Consider the following 18543-nt stretch of genomic DNA (forward strand, 5'->3'; position numbering starts at 1 on the left):
AAGATGTTATGGTACCAATTAATCAAAGGGACTGGGAACAAATTTGCAATCAAAAGCAGTTGATACCACGGAGAGTCCACTAATTTAAGTGTTTTCACAGCGTTATATTTTACAGAAATAGCGGTCATTAGTCCTCCCTTTGCCCTTCCAGCCAATGAAGGTTCGGCGTGCACGTTAAAAGATTGGTATCCATCAAGGTCTTGATCATTTCTGCTCCAGGTTTCTTGGAAACAGATTATGTCAAAACCTTCTATATATTTTATCCGTGCCTCGTCCTGCAACCTTCGTGAAAAAAACCTGCTATATTCCATGAAATCAGGCGGAAGACACACCCATCTAATTGATTCCTTAATAGTACTGGGTGTATGCAAATCCTTTGCGGGGAATGCGCCCAGGATTTGGAACTCCATCCCCCCCACATATCAGAACGACCGCCACCTTCCCACTATTCAAAGCGCTACTCAAAGCCCTCTTCCTTAAACGCTCCGGTGCTTAGCGAGAACCCCATCGCCCAACAGCAGAAATCAGATATCCTTTAGCGGAACTCAGAACTAACTGATTCGCCCCTGAACTCCGTCTCTTATTGCGCTCTAGATGTTGGTGTACAGTCTCTATTCTCCTCCTATCATGTCCGATTCTTGTTTTCTATGCTTATTGTCTTTGTTGCATTTCTCCATTTGCTGTGAAGCGCTCTGATACCCACCGGGTCCAGCTAGCGCTATACAAAACTTCAATAAATAAATAAATAAATAAAGTATGCCACCCTCACATAATGTTGTCCTTTCCCCCATTTGTATATAATTTCCCTTATCCTGATCATCATCCAGATTTATACCCTTGAACCGTGTCTTGTGAATGATATGGGATGGCTGTGTGGATTTGTCTTCCACCGTGGAGTTGCTAATCAAGACATCCATCCGATTAACTTTATTATTTAATGCTACTGCCACCGTATCTTTATCATTACTGTGTGTTGCTTGATTAACCTCCAGACCACCCCCATACCTGACACTTCGTAACATACAGAAACCGCCGAAGAAGGAACACTTGAGTCTATATCACTACTAGCAACCATTTCATCCGCCGCTATTCCTTCCTCTGTACGAGCCATCGCCCACCTAGTCGACCTTCCAAAAGGTGCCCTACCCAATGTCTTAAAATTCCCATTAAGACTATTCGGGAGTCAGTCCACCCCCTCCAGGCCTCCGAGTGACTCGAATCGGTTTCTCAGGGGGATATGCGACACCGCCCAATCAAATGGATTTTCACCATAAGGTCTCCCCCTAGAGTGATTATATAATGGGTGAGATAAACCACGATTCACACAAGTATAAAAATAGTTTAGGCCTACGGATTGAATATCTCTCACTCTACCAAACCTTGGTCCTCGACGAATATGATCGACTACCCATGGGTCTCTGAAATTCACAATAACACAGTTACCTTCAAGGTCCTTTATGGTAAGACCCACCCAACCTACCCTTCTAACATTTAAAATCTCTGCGTTAGAGGATGGAGGGAGTCTTCTATTTTTGTTAAGCCAATAAATGACTTTATTTTTCAACTCCCTATGTGATTCTAATTGCTCAGCCCTATTCCCTGGGACGCCCGTTAGTATAATCGTATACGGTGCGGATTCGGGGGGAAGATTTACACAGGGGAGCCGCTTTATAGAACCCTCGTTGCCCAATGATGTATGCCCTTTTAGCTGTCCTTCGGCTGATTTTTCATGCGGAATGGGCTGAGATCTGTCAACCACACCCGCCCCCGTGCCCCTATCTTCAGTAGAGCATGGAAGGTTACTCACTGTAGAGTTCTTCTCTACGTGTAATTGCGGGGTCTGGTTGATAGATCTTACAGCAGTGGCTGATTGAACAACCTTAATAGAATTACTAGACCCTGGGGCTAGAGGAGCAGGAGCTATAACACTTTGGCCCTCTATACCCTTTACTAGCATATCCAGCGAACATGTGTTCGCAGTTACTAGCTTTTCTAGTTGGTCAAGTTTAGAGTTAATTATTTTCGTTCTTTCCAATAGGGGTAACATCAATGATTTGACAAGTTTTTCCATTTTACCTAAAAAACCCTCATTTACACTACATTGGGTAAGCGATTGATTTAATTCAGGGGATGCAATAATCAGGCTGGGGGGGGGGGTGGACTGCAATTGGTGGGGCTTGATTCGAATCTTGTGTTTTTGGTATTTTTGCAGAGCCGCCCTTCCCATGGCCACCCCCTCTTTTCCTTTTGCTTGATTTTTAATGTAGCTATATGATTTTTATTTACTATTAACACCTGATTTTGAGCTATTGGAGAGGGTCTGTGTGGCGAGGGAGATTTGGAAGCTCTATGACACTGTAGTGTAGTTCCTATATTCCCAATAGGCTCTGCGCATTGGAATAATATAAACAGCAGTGTAGACGTAGGACTGAGGTCGACTAGGTCGCTACTGTACTTTCTAGGAGTCTGGGGAAGTAGTCCTTGCTTAATGTGGACCGCATGGGCTACGACTAAATATGGATATGATTCTTATGCCTTTATATGGATATTATTTATTATAACCACATAAGGGCATAAATCAGGAATATCGAATTAGGGTCCTAGATAGAATTACAACAACACGAGCCACCAGAGACAATACTGGTTGAGGTTGAGCTTGAACTTGATAGAGAACAAGCTACCAGATTGTCCAGCCCTACCAACAATGGGCTGGTACTTGAACTGGGGACGACTAAAGGGTCTGTTGGTCTATAATGTTCAGGGGTGACTGCTGACCCAATGGTACCTAGAGATGAGCGCTTCCCTGTTAAGAGATCTATGGACAAGTGCTACTCTGTAAGGGCTATTTCTTTTTCCAAGACCACTGTTGCCCATTTAATAAATTGGTCAATGGTACCAGTGGCCACCCCACCCTTAGTTGTGAGAGTCACTTGTCTTCCCTTCCCTGATCGTAGTGCCATTTTAGTAAAACACCAGATAACACTACTACCAACAAAGAAATATAAAACTGATAATAGGCACAAGATAATTTAAAAACAAACAGCTACAAATACAACCCTTCTATGGTGACGAGAAAAATCTACCAACATACCATAAGTTAGAGGGGGGGCCCAGCCTGGCCTCAATCGGCCTCGGACGGCCACAGACGGTCTCACCCTTTTCCCGGGCTTTGCCCGGCGCGCCCGCGCAGGTCACGCGGTTATGGGCGTGACTAATAAGCCAAGGTAGGGGCGGGAAGAGGCCCCAGCTGCGGCAGATCACATGCCGCTAGGAGAGCTGGTCCTCGCAGTCCCGCTCCCAAGACACAATGGCAGGGTTCAGTCCACTATCAGCAAGCTTCCAAGGCATCGCAGATGAGGGATGAGGCAAAGTTCCGACTGCCCAAAGTCGACGACTACGAGCGGCTGAAGACAAAAGCCTGCCTCAGAAGGCACTGGGGGGGTCATCCAATTTGAATATTAAGTGTCCAGGAGGGCAGGGACTATGCAACGCTAGGATCGTAGTGTTGGTGGCCACACTTGGACAGCAGAGAGCCCCCTTTACGGCTCAAGGGTCCTTTTTATAACAAAACATCGCAGTAAGTATTGCATAGGGTGGTATAAGTGTCCCAGAGAGAGCTTTCCATTGTATACAAGCATTCCTAGAAATTGAGTTTTTGCCCATATGTTTTCAAGTGTAGAGAACCCTGTTGGTGGCTCTTATGTCTGTTTCCAGCATGCTAAATGTAGATTAAAGACTCATGCTCACAGTTTATTGTTCTTAAAATACTTCATTAGCAAGGATAAAGTTGCAATCAGCCACTATGTGTCATAATGAAGTTCAAGGAAAGACTTTGAATAACAAAGTTAACAATCCAGATGTACCTGTTTTAATGAAGAACATTGAATTGTTTTGAATTCTTTATTGACAATCACGTGGTTAACATAGAGTGATTACCATTTACTAATTAATAACATTGGAAGATGTTACCATCCATAGCAATTTTAATGTTGTTGCATTGGCTTGTGACATATTTATTTTAATATGTTGATCCCCTGACTTGGCAAACACAAGATGATGGACAAAGTACTGAAACTTTTCACTCACTCACCCCCAGTCCAGAGATCTGGGCTAAATCCATTGTGCTTTTGCTCACCATGCCGCCCCAGTTTGAACCCAACCATATGCAAATCTGTGTTGACCCTGCTCCTCATGGGAACAGTCCAGCCCAAACTGCCAGGCCAGGTCCTCCCGGAACCAGAAACTAGCATCCTGGGACCAGTTTCAGGGTATCACCCCTTGTCAGCCAGGCTAGCTCAAATTCAGTGGCACAGCAAGCCCACGTCTGAGCATACCCTTGGCCACTTTGGGCCAACGTAGCAAACACAACAAGGTGATGGACAGTGCTGAAACTTTTCAAACACTCACCTCCAGTCAAGAGATCTTACATTTAATCCATCTTTCTTTTGCTCACCATGCCACTCCAGTTTTAATCCAGCCTTCCGTCCAAAATGCACATACACGATTGGATCTGTGTAGAATCCGGAACCAGCAAACATGTATTTGCATAACGGAAATATGAACGGGTGTTAGGGAGTTCGCAAAGATGAGCTATGAGAAACCCACTCATGCATGCAAAGAGGACAAAGGCTCATGGACAGGATTTTTCATTGCAACCTCTTCTTAAAATGGTTTCCTTAAGTGATACTCTTACTTGTTGCTGTTTGAGCTTTTGCTAATACCGTTTGGCGCGCGGCTATCTCTCACTTAAATTTGTTTTCTTTCCCAGCTTCGACTTTGAAAAGCTGTGTCGTTTTACCATGTCTGTGAAAAAGAACTATCGCCGCGTGCCCTATCACAACTGGAAGCATGCAGTGACGGTGGCCCACTGCATGTACGCCATACTGCAGAATAACCAAGGCATTTTCACAGACCTGGAGGTAAATTGTTGACTGTTTCCTTGGCAGAGTCATTCAGCTGTGTTATGTTTCAAGGCAGAGTCGCGCGTGGCTTGCAGAGTTTGTCAGTCACTACTATTTACTTTTTGTGTTCGCTTGAAATTCGGGTGGGTAGAGCCATGGTAAGACTATTAAAGTCCTGTGCAGGCCTTATTGTTAAACCACACAGTTGTTCAGAGTTGAGCTGGGCTATCCATGGCTGATATACCCGTCGTTTATAAGAGACGGTATGCTTTGAAAAATTGGTGTTTTTATGCACTTTTATCCAGTATGTTACAACATGTGTAGATTGTAAGTTTGAAAGATAATTTTCGAATATTGCTTTATTTGGTTATAAGACCATTAAAGCAAATAAATCGGCAAAACAACACTGTTCAAATCACGTATTAGACATACATATTTAAAAAAAAAAAAAAATTTAAAATCAAATAAATGCAATTCATAAAACCCAAAAGACCTAACGTGGAATGGCGCTGTTTGAGAATTACAAACACCTCAGTGGGGACCTAAGGTTGAAACACATGCAAGAATAAATTGCAGGTTAGAAGAGAGTCCAACAAAAGCGAGTCTTTAGCTTTAGCCCTGATGACCCAGCGCCACTGGAGATATTTAGCCACAGCACATACCAGAGATTCCTCTATTTCGGTGCATAGTAGCATGAGCAACTAACGGTATACTGCCTACATCCCAACTGACTGCATTTTGGGATAAATCAAGTTGTTGTAAATGGAAGTCTGGAGCCGGGTATAACTTGGGTTGTTTTATTCAAGATAGGTTTCAGGTCAAGTCTTCAAGATGTAAATATAAAAGAGACCCACCAGGAGTGACCTCATTGTCACTCAGCCTGCCTGGTGCCAACTGCCAGTTGAGACCAGGCTAAGCCATCAACACTCCATGATGTCACCAAAGGTTCTAGTGGTGACATCATGTGGGTGACAATGAAAACCCACAGACAGAAAAGAGACAGGCTAAATATAACACATCTCCTTTCTTTAGGGAAATCAAAGTAATGAAATACGAATAAGTAGAATTAGCTTCAGTGTACACATCCATGTAAAAGTACACAGTACATTCTAAAACAAACCATTGAGATAAACGTACATAACTCATACTAAAGGTAGAACATTAAGATATCATTCGCACTACCTTACATCTTCAGGTAAACAGTAACAAGTCCCAAAGGTAAGAACTAACAAATCAAAATACAACTAGTCCCAAGTCCCATCCCCTTTCCTTGGGAAACATAAACACAAATTGATTTTGTGACAAAAATGGAGCCCACTTTGCTCCGTAACGGGGTACAACTCTTCCCGTGAACCACACCTTGGAGTAGCTATTGCTCCGCCCCAATTTTCTAATGGGGTACTCGCCACCCTTAAATTTAAAAAAACACTCTGCACCGTAAAGCGGTACAACTCTCCCCGTGAACCACACCTTGGAGTAGCCATTGCTCCGCCCCCAATTTTCTAATGGGGTACTCACCACCCTCAAATTTAAAAAAAACACTCTGCACCGTAGCGGGGTACAACTCTCCCCATAAACCACACCTTGGAGTAGCTATTTCTCCGCCCCCAAATATGCAATGAAAAACTCTCCACAAGAGATGGGGTATTTACCACCCCTGAACTAACCTTTTAATAGACTAACAACACCAATGAACCACAACTCCATAACTAGTCCTATGCACCTCACTTCATGAATCATTTGAGTATACAGCTTCCATCTCTAAAACCATACGAGCAATAACTTCCATCTCAAAATTAAAGGGCACACACCACCCATTAATACCCAACTTTACGCCACCCCAAAAACACAAAATTGCGTCACTCATCACTCTCTTGCCACACACCACACCTAAAACATACTACACTGGGCACTCACCATGTACGAGACATACTACCACAAGGAACTCTTCACCCTCAAGTAAACTTAAACAAATAGACACCACCCCAAATTGAACTGCACCACGACAACAAACGCCACTGACTAACCCCTCAACACTCACCCCAGAAACACAAGACAAACATTACATTGGCCAGCAAAATAATGCAAGAGAAAGTACCATGCTCCGGTGAGCGGTCTCACACCCGAGTTCACCTCAGAAGAAGAAATAACTGTTCATACAATGTCAGCTGTTGCAGAACACCATAAAATCCTCATCAGCGCTTAAGTTTATGGTAAAGTACATTTTTCCCCATGCGATGTAGCTGCAAAAGACTTATAAACTCTCCGAATGTCTCACTGCTTTTGTCCATATACATTATTGTCCCGCGATGTGACTCGTTCCCATGGTGATGACCCTAACATCAGCGCAAAATGGCGGCACGCATATTGCGTAGCGCTGGGTGGCTCTGGGCACGTCGCTGCCCTAAACGTGCAAGTGCGGCACAACAAGACTCCTTTACGTCATAATGAGCTGTACGGCAAAGGTAAGCTTCACGCGTTACGCTCTGATTTTGAAACAAACAAAAAAATGGCAAGACAGTTGCGTATCAATCGCGCATTTCCATTGTGCAGTTATAATAATGTTAGTCAAAACGTTCCCAAAGTACGTGCTGACACTAAATTTTCACATGACTCCGCTTCAGCTTTCAAATAAATCCGCTGCGTGCTGTTCCTTTTCAATTTTTTCAGGCTAACGATCTGACAGCCCTCTACAAAAGCAAACTGATGCTCATCTTTCCTCGTACCCTCACGGTGCTTTTCCTTTTCAAATCGTGTCTCAGCCGCTCGATCACAACCAGCGATTACAGCCCTGAACAGCACCCACAAGCGCTTGCTGAATTAACATCCCAACAGTCTTTCAATCACTATTTGCACGTAGTATCGATGTCTGCGTTTTCACACACTAGTGAACTTCGCCAACTCTGCCACAACATTAAGCTCATGCAAATTAACACCCTGGGTTTGCAGGCCGTCCGTTAGATAGGACACTGGGGGGACTTACCAGGGTGCTTCTTTCCTTTATTTTCCGTTTCAGCAGTGATAGTCTCCTTTTACTTTTAAACCCAGACTCTTCGCTTTCTGTTTCTCGCACGCTGTAGGCTAATTTTCTCAAATTCCAGTTTCATTACTTTTAAATTGCTTACTTCTTCATCAAAATGCACGCCGTAGGTTCTTATACGCTTCTCCAAACGTCGCCAAAAATGTTGTAAATAGAAGTCTGGAGCCGGGTATAACTTAGGTTGTTTTATTCAACATAGGTTTCAGGTCAAGTCTTCAAGATGTTAATATAAAAGAGACCCACCAGGAGTGACCTCCTTGTCACTCAGCCTGCCTGGTGCCAACTGCCAGTTGAGACCAGGCTAAGCCATCAACACTCCATGATGTCACCAAAGGTTCTAATGGTGACATCATGTGGGTGACAATGAAAGCCCACAGACAGAAAAGAGACAGGCTAAATATAACACAAGTTTTCCTAGGTCGGCTGTAACCGGGGTCTAAAAAGATAAAATCCATTAAGGACTCTTCTGCCTGCAGGCATACCGGCACACAGTATTTTCACTAACATTAGAATGCCATTTTGAGGTAAAGGATAAAAAGGGCTAAGTCCTATATTAAATTTAAGAAATAGATTTTTGGCACCCAGGGCAACCGAGAAAAGGCTCACATTCTGTGTGGGGTTAATTTCTAGAAAAGCATCTGTAAGAGAGCCATGATTGATGCTTTGCATGTCGTACTTTTAAACGTAAATGCGCTTGTATAGTGCTTTATATCCATTGCGAGGCGCCGGAGTGCACTGCTGGATGGGTAGCTTTACCCTGAGAGAGAGTTGTTGGTTGTAAGGATGTTGTATTCTCAGTGTGGTACATCTGAGGAGCATTTTGGTGTTGTGTGTGTGAGTGACTAGAGCAGTGCTTTTAGCCTGCCTTGAGTGGTGGTATTTAACCTATGGTGGCAGCCAGGCCTTTTAAGTGGGAGAAAAGAGTGTTTGGTGATGAGGGGGCTATAGGGGTGTGGCATGTATAATAAAGGGCGTGGCTTTAACATGTAAACTAAAATTCCCAGAGTGCCACCATACATACACATTTGCTTAGAACCTCACCTGCAATGGGCCTAGGTGACCATTGCTCTGTACGCATTGCAGAGGCCAAGGACTGGATGACTGTGTATTTTGAAAGCCTTTTTTACCCACTAGGAGGCACTGTGATAAACTCGCACTGCCTTCAGCCGCAACTCCGTTGTAGCCCGCTAAAAACACCTGGAAGCCACTAAGTTTAAAGTATGCACTATGCAAAAGTCATATCCTGCCTAAAAAGAATAATGTAACGCAACATTCTGGAAAAAGCAAACACTCCTAGGCAATGCAGGATTACGTAAAGCATTTAAAGTATAGATCGGAATGATATGGATTACCTTAATGTTTTTTCACTTATTATTCAGAAATGGATATGTGTTTTTGTCTGTAAAGTTAAGGACAATGCCCGTTTCTAATTACTACCGTGTCTGAGACCCAGAGGAACATGGCTAACTTAAAGCCTGGTGGCAGCCATTCTGTACAATTATGGTGGATCCGCCAGGATGGTCTGCCTTTGAAGCCATTACTGAAGCAAGGTGGTGTTGTGCTACTCTAATCCAATGTCTTTCAGTCTTGAAGAATATTGGAACCTGCAGGGATTGTGTAATTTATGTAATAATTTTAAATAGTGCTTCATTTGTTTAAAAAAAAAAAGTACAGGGCACCAATATTTTTCTCTAAACCCACACTTTAAGATACTATCATAACCATAGATTGTACTTTAAATATAATGAAGAAAATGTTATTAGTTTCAAAAGATCTGGAGCTAGGAGGTTATTGGCCTGAAATAGCATGAATAATCATGTAAACCTGTTTAAAGATGGGAAGTTCATATTTTCTTTGTACAACATTTTATTGATTTTAAAGGCCAAAGGCAATATACCTCACAAAAAGAACACAAAATCAAAGCTAACACAACAGGCATTATGAAGCACTGATGACCCGTCCTCTTCCCTTCACCCAACTACCCCTTTCTCACACATAGACTATTGGAACAGCAATATAACCTTCTCCCCCCATAGTCTTGACGGTACAACCCACAATCCTACATTAATCTGGAGGGCGTTCCCCCACTCACCTGTTGCTCACCATGAACTGTCCTTCCCCTGGACAGATGCCTAAACCCTCTTCGCCCAGGTCCCCATATTTTCCCATGTTTGCACATGCATCCCTGACTCTCATACCCCACTTTCTCCCTGATCCTGCACAGTTCCATTCCTTCTCACCACTCAATTAGCCTCGGGCAGTGAGGATTGCTCCAGTGTCTAGCAATATCTCTATTTGCTATAATATAGCCCAGGTTGATTATTGGCTTAGTGTAAGAAGTAACCTCCAAATCGGTCCGGACCCCTTGAAGCAGTCTTGATGCCAACAATGGCAATGGCATTCCTGCAAATTCTGCCAGGGACATATTACTTCCTCCCAGAAGGGCTAGAGTTTTGAGCAGCCCCACAATGTATGACAGAAGGTAATCCGCTGTCCACACTGTCCGATGCAATGATCGTCTGAGGCCCTACCTATCTTCTGTATTACGACCCTGTGTAATATGTTCTGTGCAGTAGCTACAATTGGATGAGATGGAAGTTGGCCCTGATGGCCACTTCGCTCTGGAAAGTTTAGGGTCTGTCCCCCCGGTTTTCATCCTCCAACTCCTCTATATTGTGCTGCCATCGGGCCCTTAATCGAGTTTGCTCCCCCTGTTAGTTTCTTTTCAGTGTAGCATATGACATCCAAGCAGCCGTCGCTCCAATGGAGAGCCTTCCTTTGTATTCTTGTCCTTGGGCATCCCGGCCTGGCCTGCAGGGAGTGTCTTAGTTGTAAATATTTAAATATCTGGGTGGTGGCTATATCATATTCAGCCTGTAAGTATGTAAATGGAACCACCCCGTTAGCATCCCACATATCCTCCAGGCCAAGAGTCAAATCAGTTCCATTTCTTAAAACCTGGTTAGTACGGTACGGGATATAGCCTTGCGCCCATCCATAATGGGATTTGTGGTGTCAATCGCTTTTCCCACCCCATTTCCCTGATCAATTTGCGCCAAACGGATATAACAATGGCAGTACCTGGGGAAATTCGGTGGTATGTTCCCCCCCATATGGGGCCGGGACGCCCCTTTGCTGGGAAAGCTGTTGCGCTTTATAAATCAACCTAACATGAAGGTAACCCCCCTCCCCTAGTACCCCTTGGTCCATCCGAAACATGGGATCCATCAGCAGGGCATATGCCCACTCATTGATGATGTGTGCTGTGCTGCTTCATAATACTTCTAATGCTGCAAGATGTAGGTACATCTATGTAACACAATCATCTTAAATGTGCATCGCCATATGTTATAGTGGCAGGGCCCACCAATGTTTTATGTCCGCCTCCAGTCGTCACAGCAGGAGGCTAACATTGTCCGTGTAATGTGTACAGCCCTCTCTGGAGACCCATATACCCAGATATTTGAAGTGCAGAGGTTCCACCTTCAGCGGCACGGGTAATGGCGCCCCTGCTGACCACCCCCTTATTTGGAAAATAGGGGATTTCTCCCCTTTAATCCTCAACCTCTAGTAAGCGCCTTAAATAGTGAACATTTCTTCCAGGCACTTTATGGAGACATCCGGGTCCTCTGTATAATGCAGGACCCAAATCCGTAAAACAGTGAGATCTGATCCTCCTACAATTCACTCCAGCCCTACCCTTGGGCGTCCACCCTGATCCAGACAGCTAGTGTCTCTATGGATATGGCAAACAACATCCGGGATAAGGTGCAGCCCTGTCGCGTACCATTTCAGATGTCCCCACTCTCTCATGCAGATCGCTGAGTGGACTTCCGCTGGTCCCCGAGTCATGCATCCTTGGATTACCTTAATCTAACCCACCCCCAGCCTGCATCAGGGGTAAGGGCCAAATACCCGGTGCTGCCACCACCCCCTCCCCAATTCACAGCAGAGCCCGTCGGATAAATTGCTTTGCAATTGGGATGGCCATGGGGAGTAGTCCGAGGCCACTGTCTTCATCATAAACCAGGTTCTCCATTGAAGACACCCCCTCCCTCCTCCCCAGATCTGTGACTAGGGCTTTCCACCAGTTGGTAATCTCCAGAGAAGTTTGTCGCTAGAGATCTGCCACTCCTTTCACCCTGTGGGTGTGGGCGGCGACCGCCTCTGTGTCGCTCTGGCGTTTTTTCCGTTCCTGCCATTTTGATTTCTGGTTCTCCTCCCCTTTGTCAGGTGGCTGGTACCCCTGCCTCTCCTATCAGTCTGACTGCCTCTGCTGCTGTGAAAAACGGAGTCTCAATCTAATCCACAACACGGAGCTTCAGATGAACATGGAGAGCATGCCGGATATCCCACTTATGGAAGTGCTGTTCAACTGTACAAAAGGATTCTCTTTGTCATTTGACTACCATCGTATAGTCAGGGAAGATGAGAATCGAGTTCCTGTCTTAAACTCATAAACCTGGCCACATTGGCATGCGCTCGGGCTACAGAAGGGGGCAGCCATCCGGTAACTCTGTGAGCCCGCTCCACCGTAAACCACTTTGAGTGTTTCCTCTGCAGCACCATCGATGCGAACCACTCCAAATAATGTTCAGCACTGGGGCCCTCAAGCCCCTCCGGGACCCCGACCACTCGGACATTCTTTGGGCGGGAGCAGCCCATGGCATCTGTCAGTTTATCTGCGAGAGAGCGGCTCCCTCTCGCTCCAGTACTTCCAACTTCCTCTATTCTGTCTGCCAGTTTTTTATGATCATCCCTAAGCAAGTTCACCTCCTGAGAAACTCAATTTTAATTCCAGGGTGCACTGGTCTCTTTTATGGCCTGAGTTTCCAGGTCTACCAGTAGGGGCAATGGAGCGCTGCCCGGATCTCTGTTTGTGAGGCACCGTCTCCCTCCGGCTTGGTGACTTCAGGACGAACAATAGTGTACCACCCCTGGCTACCACAGACAAGTGCTACATGCTTGTCCCCTCAGTCCCCCACGTTCTAATCTGGGGTTTAATGGCCCCATGTAGTTTGTGGTGGGCCTACCAATATGTCCGCTGGGGGCGGGTGATCCATTTGCAGCGCCCTAGGCACGAGCACGTACTCCTCCTGCCGTACCTGTGGAAAGTGGCCAGACACAGAAGGAACCAGCTCCTCTATTGTTGCAGGGCCCACGCTGGGTTCCCAGCCCCTGCTCTTGGTGCTCCTCATCAGTCTGCAGTAAGATGGAAACTGAAACACAAATGGCTGCCGGGGCCCTACCACCCTCACGGCAGTCATATTAGTCCCCGCCATGTGGCTGGGCCTCCAGGACACCCTACAGCACAGGTCTTCATGCTTTATGATGCGGAGACCCCCTTGACAACATTTTTAGGCGTAAGGACCCCCCCCTGCCTGACAAGAATTTCTAGAGCCTGGTACTCCTCATCATCAACAACCATAATGTTATGTTATGTTATGTTATGTTAAATTATATTTATATAGCGCACGGCTACTCCGACAGAGTGTCCCGGCGCTTTCCACAAATAAATCAGTGTGTAATAACATAACACGAAACAATACAGAAAAGAAACCCCCCAAAAAGCAACTAAGCATTAAAAAGCCATGTCTTCAAGCTCTTCCTAAATTGAAGCAGGTTAGGAGTACTACGTAACGCCAGTGGTAAAGAGTTCCACAACTGGGGTGCCTTAAAGCCAAAGGAGCGGCCTCCAGTGCGGGCCTTATGCACACGAGGAACCACGGCAGTAAAAAGAGCTGCAGAGCGCAGTAGGCGAGCAGGGCGATAGAAAGTCAACCTGCGCCGTAGATAACCGGCCCCAGGGCCAAACAGTGCCTTGTGCATCAACGTAAGGGATTTGAACATAATCCGCTTACGGATAGGCAGCCAATGAAGCTTCTGAAGCAGCCCCGAGGCTCGCGATCGCCTATGCAGGCCGAAAATCGCGCGGGCAGCAGAGTTTTGTGCAACCTGTAGACGCTGGACCAGGTAGTCTGGGAGGCCAAGGAAAAGGGCATTGGCATAATCCAGCCTTGATCCAATGAGCGCCTGCACGGTGATCCGCCTATGCTCCGCAGAAAGCAATGGAAGAAACTTGCGGAGCATCCTCAGAACACCAAAGCAGGCGCCCACCAGACCAAGTACATGGGCTCTCAATGACAATTTATTGTCAAGTTTAACCCCGAGGTTTTTGGCAACCAATGATGACTGAGCCGGGGGGTTCATTTCAACCGGCCACCATTGTCGCCACTCAGGGTCAGTGGCACATCCAAAAAAGAGAACCTCAGATTTGCTGGAATTGGCCTTCAAGTTGTTATGCTGGAACCAATCAAATACCATGGCCAAACAGGCCCGAATACCCTCTCCATCAAATGGCTGATCTTTGCCACATGTGAAGAGGAGTTGCGTATCGTCGGCGTAGGATACGATCTGGGCCCCATACGCCTCCACCGCCGCCGCCAGAGGGGTCATAAAGATGTTAAATAATGATGGGCTCAACACAGAACCCTGTGGAACCCCAACCCCCAAAGGCGGCATCTCGGCGGAGCGCTGCGAGACCCAGATCGTCTGGCGGCGGCCTTCCAAAAAAGATGTGAACCATTTGAACACCGTCCCCCTAATGCCGATGTCATGAAGCCTGGCGAGGAGCGCCGCATGAGGGACGGTGTCGAAGGCCGCCGACAGGTCCAACATGACTAGCATGGCCTTGCCACCAACATCCAAAGTCTCCCTGATGATCTCAGAGACCTCCAACAGTGCCGTTTCCGTATAAAATTAGGACGGAATCCGGACTGGGAAGGATGGAGCAGATGGTTCGTTTCTAAAAAGCTCGACAAGACGCCATGAACATGCTTCTCAGTGATCTTAGCCAACGCCGGCAAGAGTGAAATCGGCCTATAATTGGCCAGGACCTCAGCATCAAGACCTGGCTTTTTCAAGAGGGGAATAACCATCGCCCTCTTCCAGGTACAAGGCACCTTCCCTTCCCTTAAGGAGGCGTTGAGGATAGGATTGACCAAAGGGTTCACCACAGCCGCCATCTCAGCCAAAAATCTGGCCGGGCAGGGGTCAAGTGGCGAGCATGATTTAAGGCTGGCAAGCAGCACCAGCGACGCCTCGCTCGTGACAGCAGGAAAATCTGTCAAAACAGCGACAGGCGTAGGCGGTAGCTCGCAACCCGCCCCGGGGCCGCAATCACTAACCACGGTGCTCTCCGAGAAGGAGGCTTGAATCGCCTTGATTTTATTTGTAAAAAAGCTGGCAAGATCACAAGCCCACGACTCCGATGATACTAACAGGGGTGTCTGGGAGCTGGGAGACGCGAACTCCTTCACCACCGTGAAGATCTCCTTGCCGGAGTTCGCCGCTGCCTCAATCCTCCTAGCCAGATATACTTTCTTGGCCTCCAAGATGTCCAGATGATAGGCCTTGATAGCCGCCCTATAGGCAAGTTTGGCCTCCCCGTTATACCGAAGGCGCCAGGCCCGCTCAGCAACCTTGCACTGGCTGCGAGCCACCCTCAGCGCCTCAGTAAACCACGGCGCAGATCGCCGTGCTACCGTGGACCGAGGGGCAACTTGCGGGGCAAGATCGTCTAACCTTTCGGTCAGCCACGACTGCCAGGCCTCCGTGTCTTTTTCCAGAACACCCGAAAGCTGGCAGGGGTGTTCCACGAGCGCCTGCTCCAGCATATCGGCTGTCACTCTGTGCAGCGCTCTCGAAGCTGGTCTAGGTAACACGGGGGCAATATTACCCGGCCGCCCAATCTCCGCCACCGAGAACTTGATCAACCTGTGGTCTGTCCAGAGCACAGGCAGGGTTTCTACATCAGCAACCGGAACTGATGAGAACACTTGATCTAGAGTGTGCCCTCTCTCGTGCGTAGGACCCACCACGTATGGGACAAGACCCAGCGGAGATGTTATATCCAGCAGTTTAATTGTATCCGGGTCGACTGTCGCATCCAAATGGACGTTAAAGTCGCCCGCCACAATACAGTGCTGAGTGGTCAATGCCAGCTCAGAGATGGCGACCTGCAAATCCTCCAGGAAGGAGCCCATGGGGCCAGGCGCCCTATAGACCAACAGCACCTTCAGTGCTTGGGACGGGGACAGTCTAAGCGTGATGGCAATGGATTCCGAGCTCCCAATGGGGTTCGGAGGGAGAACCGAGCATGAGACACTCTTCCTCACCACCACCACCACCCCGCCGCCCCTGCCCTTCTCTCTGTCCTGCCGGTAGATGTTATAGGCCGGAGGAATAGCAGAGAAAATGTCAGGGTTCGACGCTTCTCCCAACCAAGTTTCGGTAAGGAGAAGACACAACGGGTTTTCCCTCACAAGAAGATCGAATAAGTGTAGAGCATGACAGCCCAACGACCTTGTGTTCAGCAACAGGCACAGATGTTTAACCGAAGCCTCAGGGGGTCTGTGCACGTTGACCGGAGTCCACGTGGGCGACCAGCCACAGGCCGGACAGCGCCTCTTGCCGTTACAGCGGCCAGGGAAGACCGAGCGACAAGAGCAGGAAAAAGTCCGAAAGGCACGCAACATCGCCGAGGAGTAAATGCGCATCCTCCCTCAGCCGCCGGCCGTAACGCAGTCCTCCACCGCCCTAACGCCTCCGGGACGCTGACGGGCGCAGACGGGCAGGACTCCGGCACGACTCAGGCTAAGCGAGGGCGTCCACCTGCGCGTGGGGGAGCGACTTTAAATAGGCTCTCCAATGAGCCCTTGGCGCGCGAGTCCGCTCCAAGATGGCGGCCGCCGCCGAATACCAATGCCCCCAATTCCCACAGCAAATCATTTTTACGGTGGGGGAAATAATATTAAACAGCGTTTAGCCTACCAAAGGTCCTTGAGCCTGGGGGCGTGGTCAGATGTGTATCTAAAAACAAAGAGCCTCATTTTAGACTCCACGACCCCTGGGGGTCACGCCCCAGAGATTGAAGACCTCTGCCCTACAGCCCTCTGGTCCCGGAAGCCACACACTGTGGAAGCCAAGGTCTCTCAGCGATGTGTGCCTCGGGCAGGCCAACCTCCGGCGTCTCCGAACCTTCCAACAAAGGGGTGGGCCACAGAAAAATGCTACACCAACTGCCACCGGGATCCACACAGCTTTACCAGGGGCTATACTGCTCCCCTCAATATGGCTGGGCCCATAGGCCTCCGGGCCTCTTGGGCACACTACATGGGAGGAGCAGCAGGCACTCTATAATGCAGCGTCTTGGACACAGGCCCACTACTGGCTGTCCACCATCTTCCGGGATGTCCCTATGCAAGCATATAGAAGGTGGATGGAGGAGAGACCAACACCACCACTCCGGTCACTGCCACACCATCGTTGGCCACTGCTTGGGAGCTCGGTCCTTAAGCGGCCAAAGAGGGCAGCTCCAAGCCACCTCCTTTCAGCCATATTTTTAATGAAACATTTTACTTAGGCCTTGTGATAGGGTTTTTCAGTCCCACCCGTATGTGGTGTGTCCAGACAACATGGACTGCTTGGGTGCACCCAAAAATATCCACAAAGGTATTTTGGAATTTTTAAAGTAATAATTATAGTGAAAGACTTTCTCTTGCTAATCTTTTTTAATATAGTCCAGCACATCTAAAAAGGGAATTACATCAGTGTATTCATGTAGAATTGTACAAATAGAAAGGAGTACTCCCTTTGCACTTTTATGAACAGGGAGTTTGACGTTTTGGGACAAGTCACAAGGGGATAGACGGTTATTAAAAATACTCCTGTAGTGCTACTACTTGTATTCATAAATGTTTTTTTTAATATTTGCTCCTTATTGTGCAATAGCTTAATTTCCCGTTGCCATCCTTAAGATATTTTGCAAGCACACTTCCAAAGAGTAATCTTAAACATCTCAAGCAAATAAAAACACATTTCACAATGCAGGATGTTAAGGATTTTCCTTGTGGGTTATTTTCCCAAGACATCTCTGGAAGAATGGGAGTCTTGTCTACTTTGGAATGCATTTAGAATATATTAATTGTTTTGAATTTTGACTTTTGTGGTTAAGTGCCTTTTGACAGTGTTTGACAGGGGAAAATTATTATTTTTCCTTTTCTTGGTAGCGTAAAGGTCTTTTGATAGCTTGCTTGTGTCATGACTTGGATCACAGGGGATACAGCAACACCTACCTACAGAAGTTCGATCACCCCCTGGCAGCTCTCTATTCCACCTCCACCATGGAACAACACCACTTCTCCCAGACTGTGTCCCTCCTGCAGGTAAGGCTAATAAAGGTGTGATCAGGAGCTGGAATACCGCACAACAAAATCATGGTCACGTTCTTAATGTGGGTGTATGTTTATAGAAAAGGTCAAAGGCAAATATGATGTTGAGAATTGTTGGTAAGTCATTGCCTTGTTCTCTTCTCTTAGTCTGTTATCTTAAGAGGTAGGCCCCCCTGAATTGGGCACCTTGAGTTTCTTATAAATGATGTCACCCTCCACCAATAAATCCTTTTTCCTTGCTCCTGTTTGAGAGAAGATACTGTCATAGCAGTGGTCTGGATATATTTCCAAACATACAATAATCCAGAAAACTAGCAGTTTCTTATTTTTATTTCGGATAATATAATAAAACCCTGAAGATAGAGTTGGA

At 46.9% G+C, this 18543-nt stretch overlaps 1 protein-coding gene across 8 annotated transcripts in view; it reads left to right on the plus strand.

The window, feature by feature from the left end:
* The window catches only part of PDE10A (phosphodiesterase 10A), a 1305213-nt gene that overhangs the window by 916069 nt on the left and 370601 nt on the right, over positions 1-18543 (plus strand). For all 8 annotated transcript variants that reach the window (XM_078648625.1, XM_078648626.1, XM_078648627.1 and 5 more), the window contains 2 exons: positions 4769-4919; positions 18012-18167. In XM_078648625.1, coding sequence (XP_078504751.1) covers positions 4769-4919; positions 18012-18167 — 307 coding nt within the window. The remainder of the gene's footprint in view (positions 1-4768; positions 4920-18011; positions 18168-18543) is intronic.

This window comes from Lissotriton helveticus, chromosome 6 (assembly GCF_964261635.1).
Source record: "Lissotriton helveticus chromosome 6, aLisHel1.1, whole genome shotgun sequence".
NCBI lineage: Eukaryota > Metazoa > Chordata > Amphibia > Caudata > Salamandridae > Lissotriton > Lissotriton helveticus.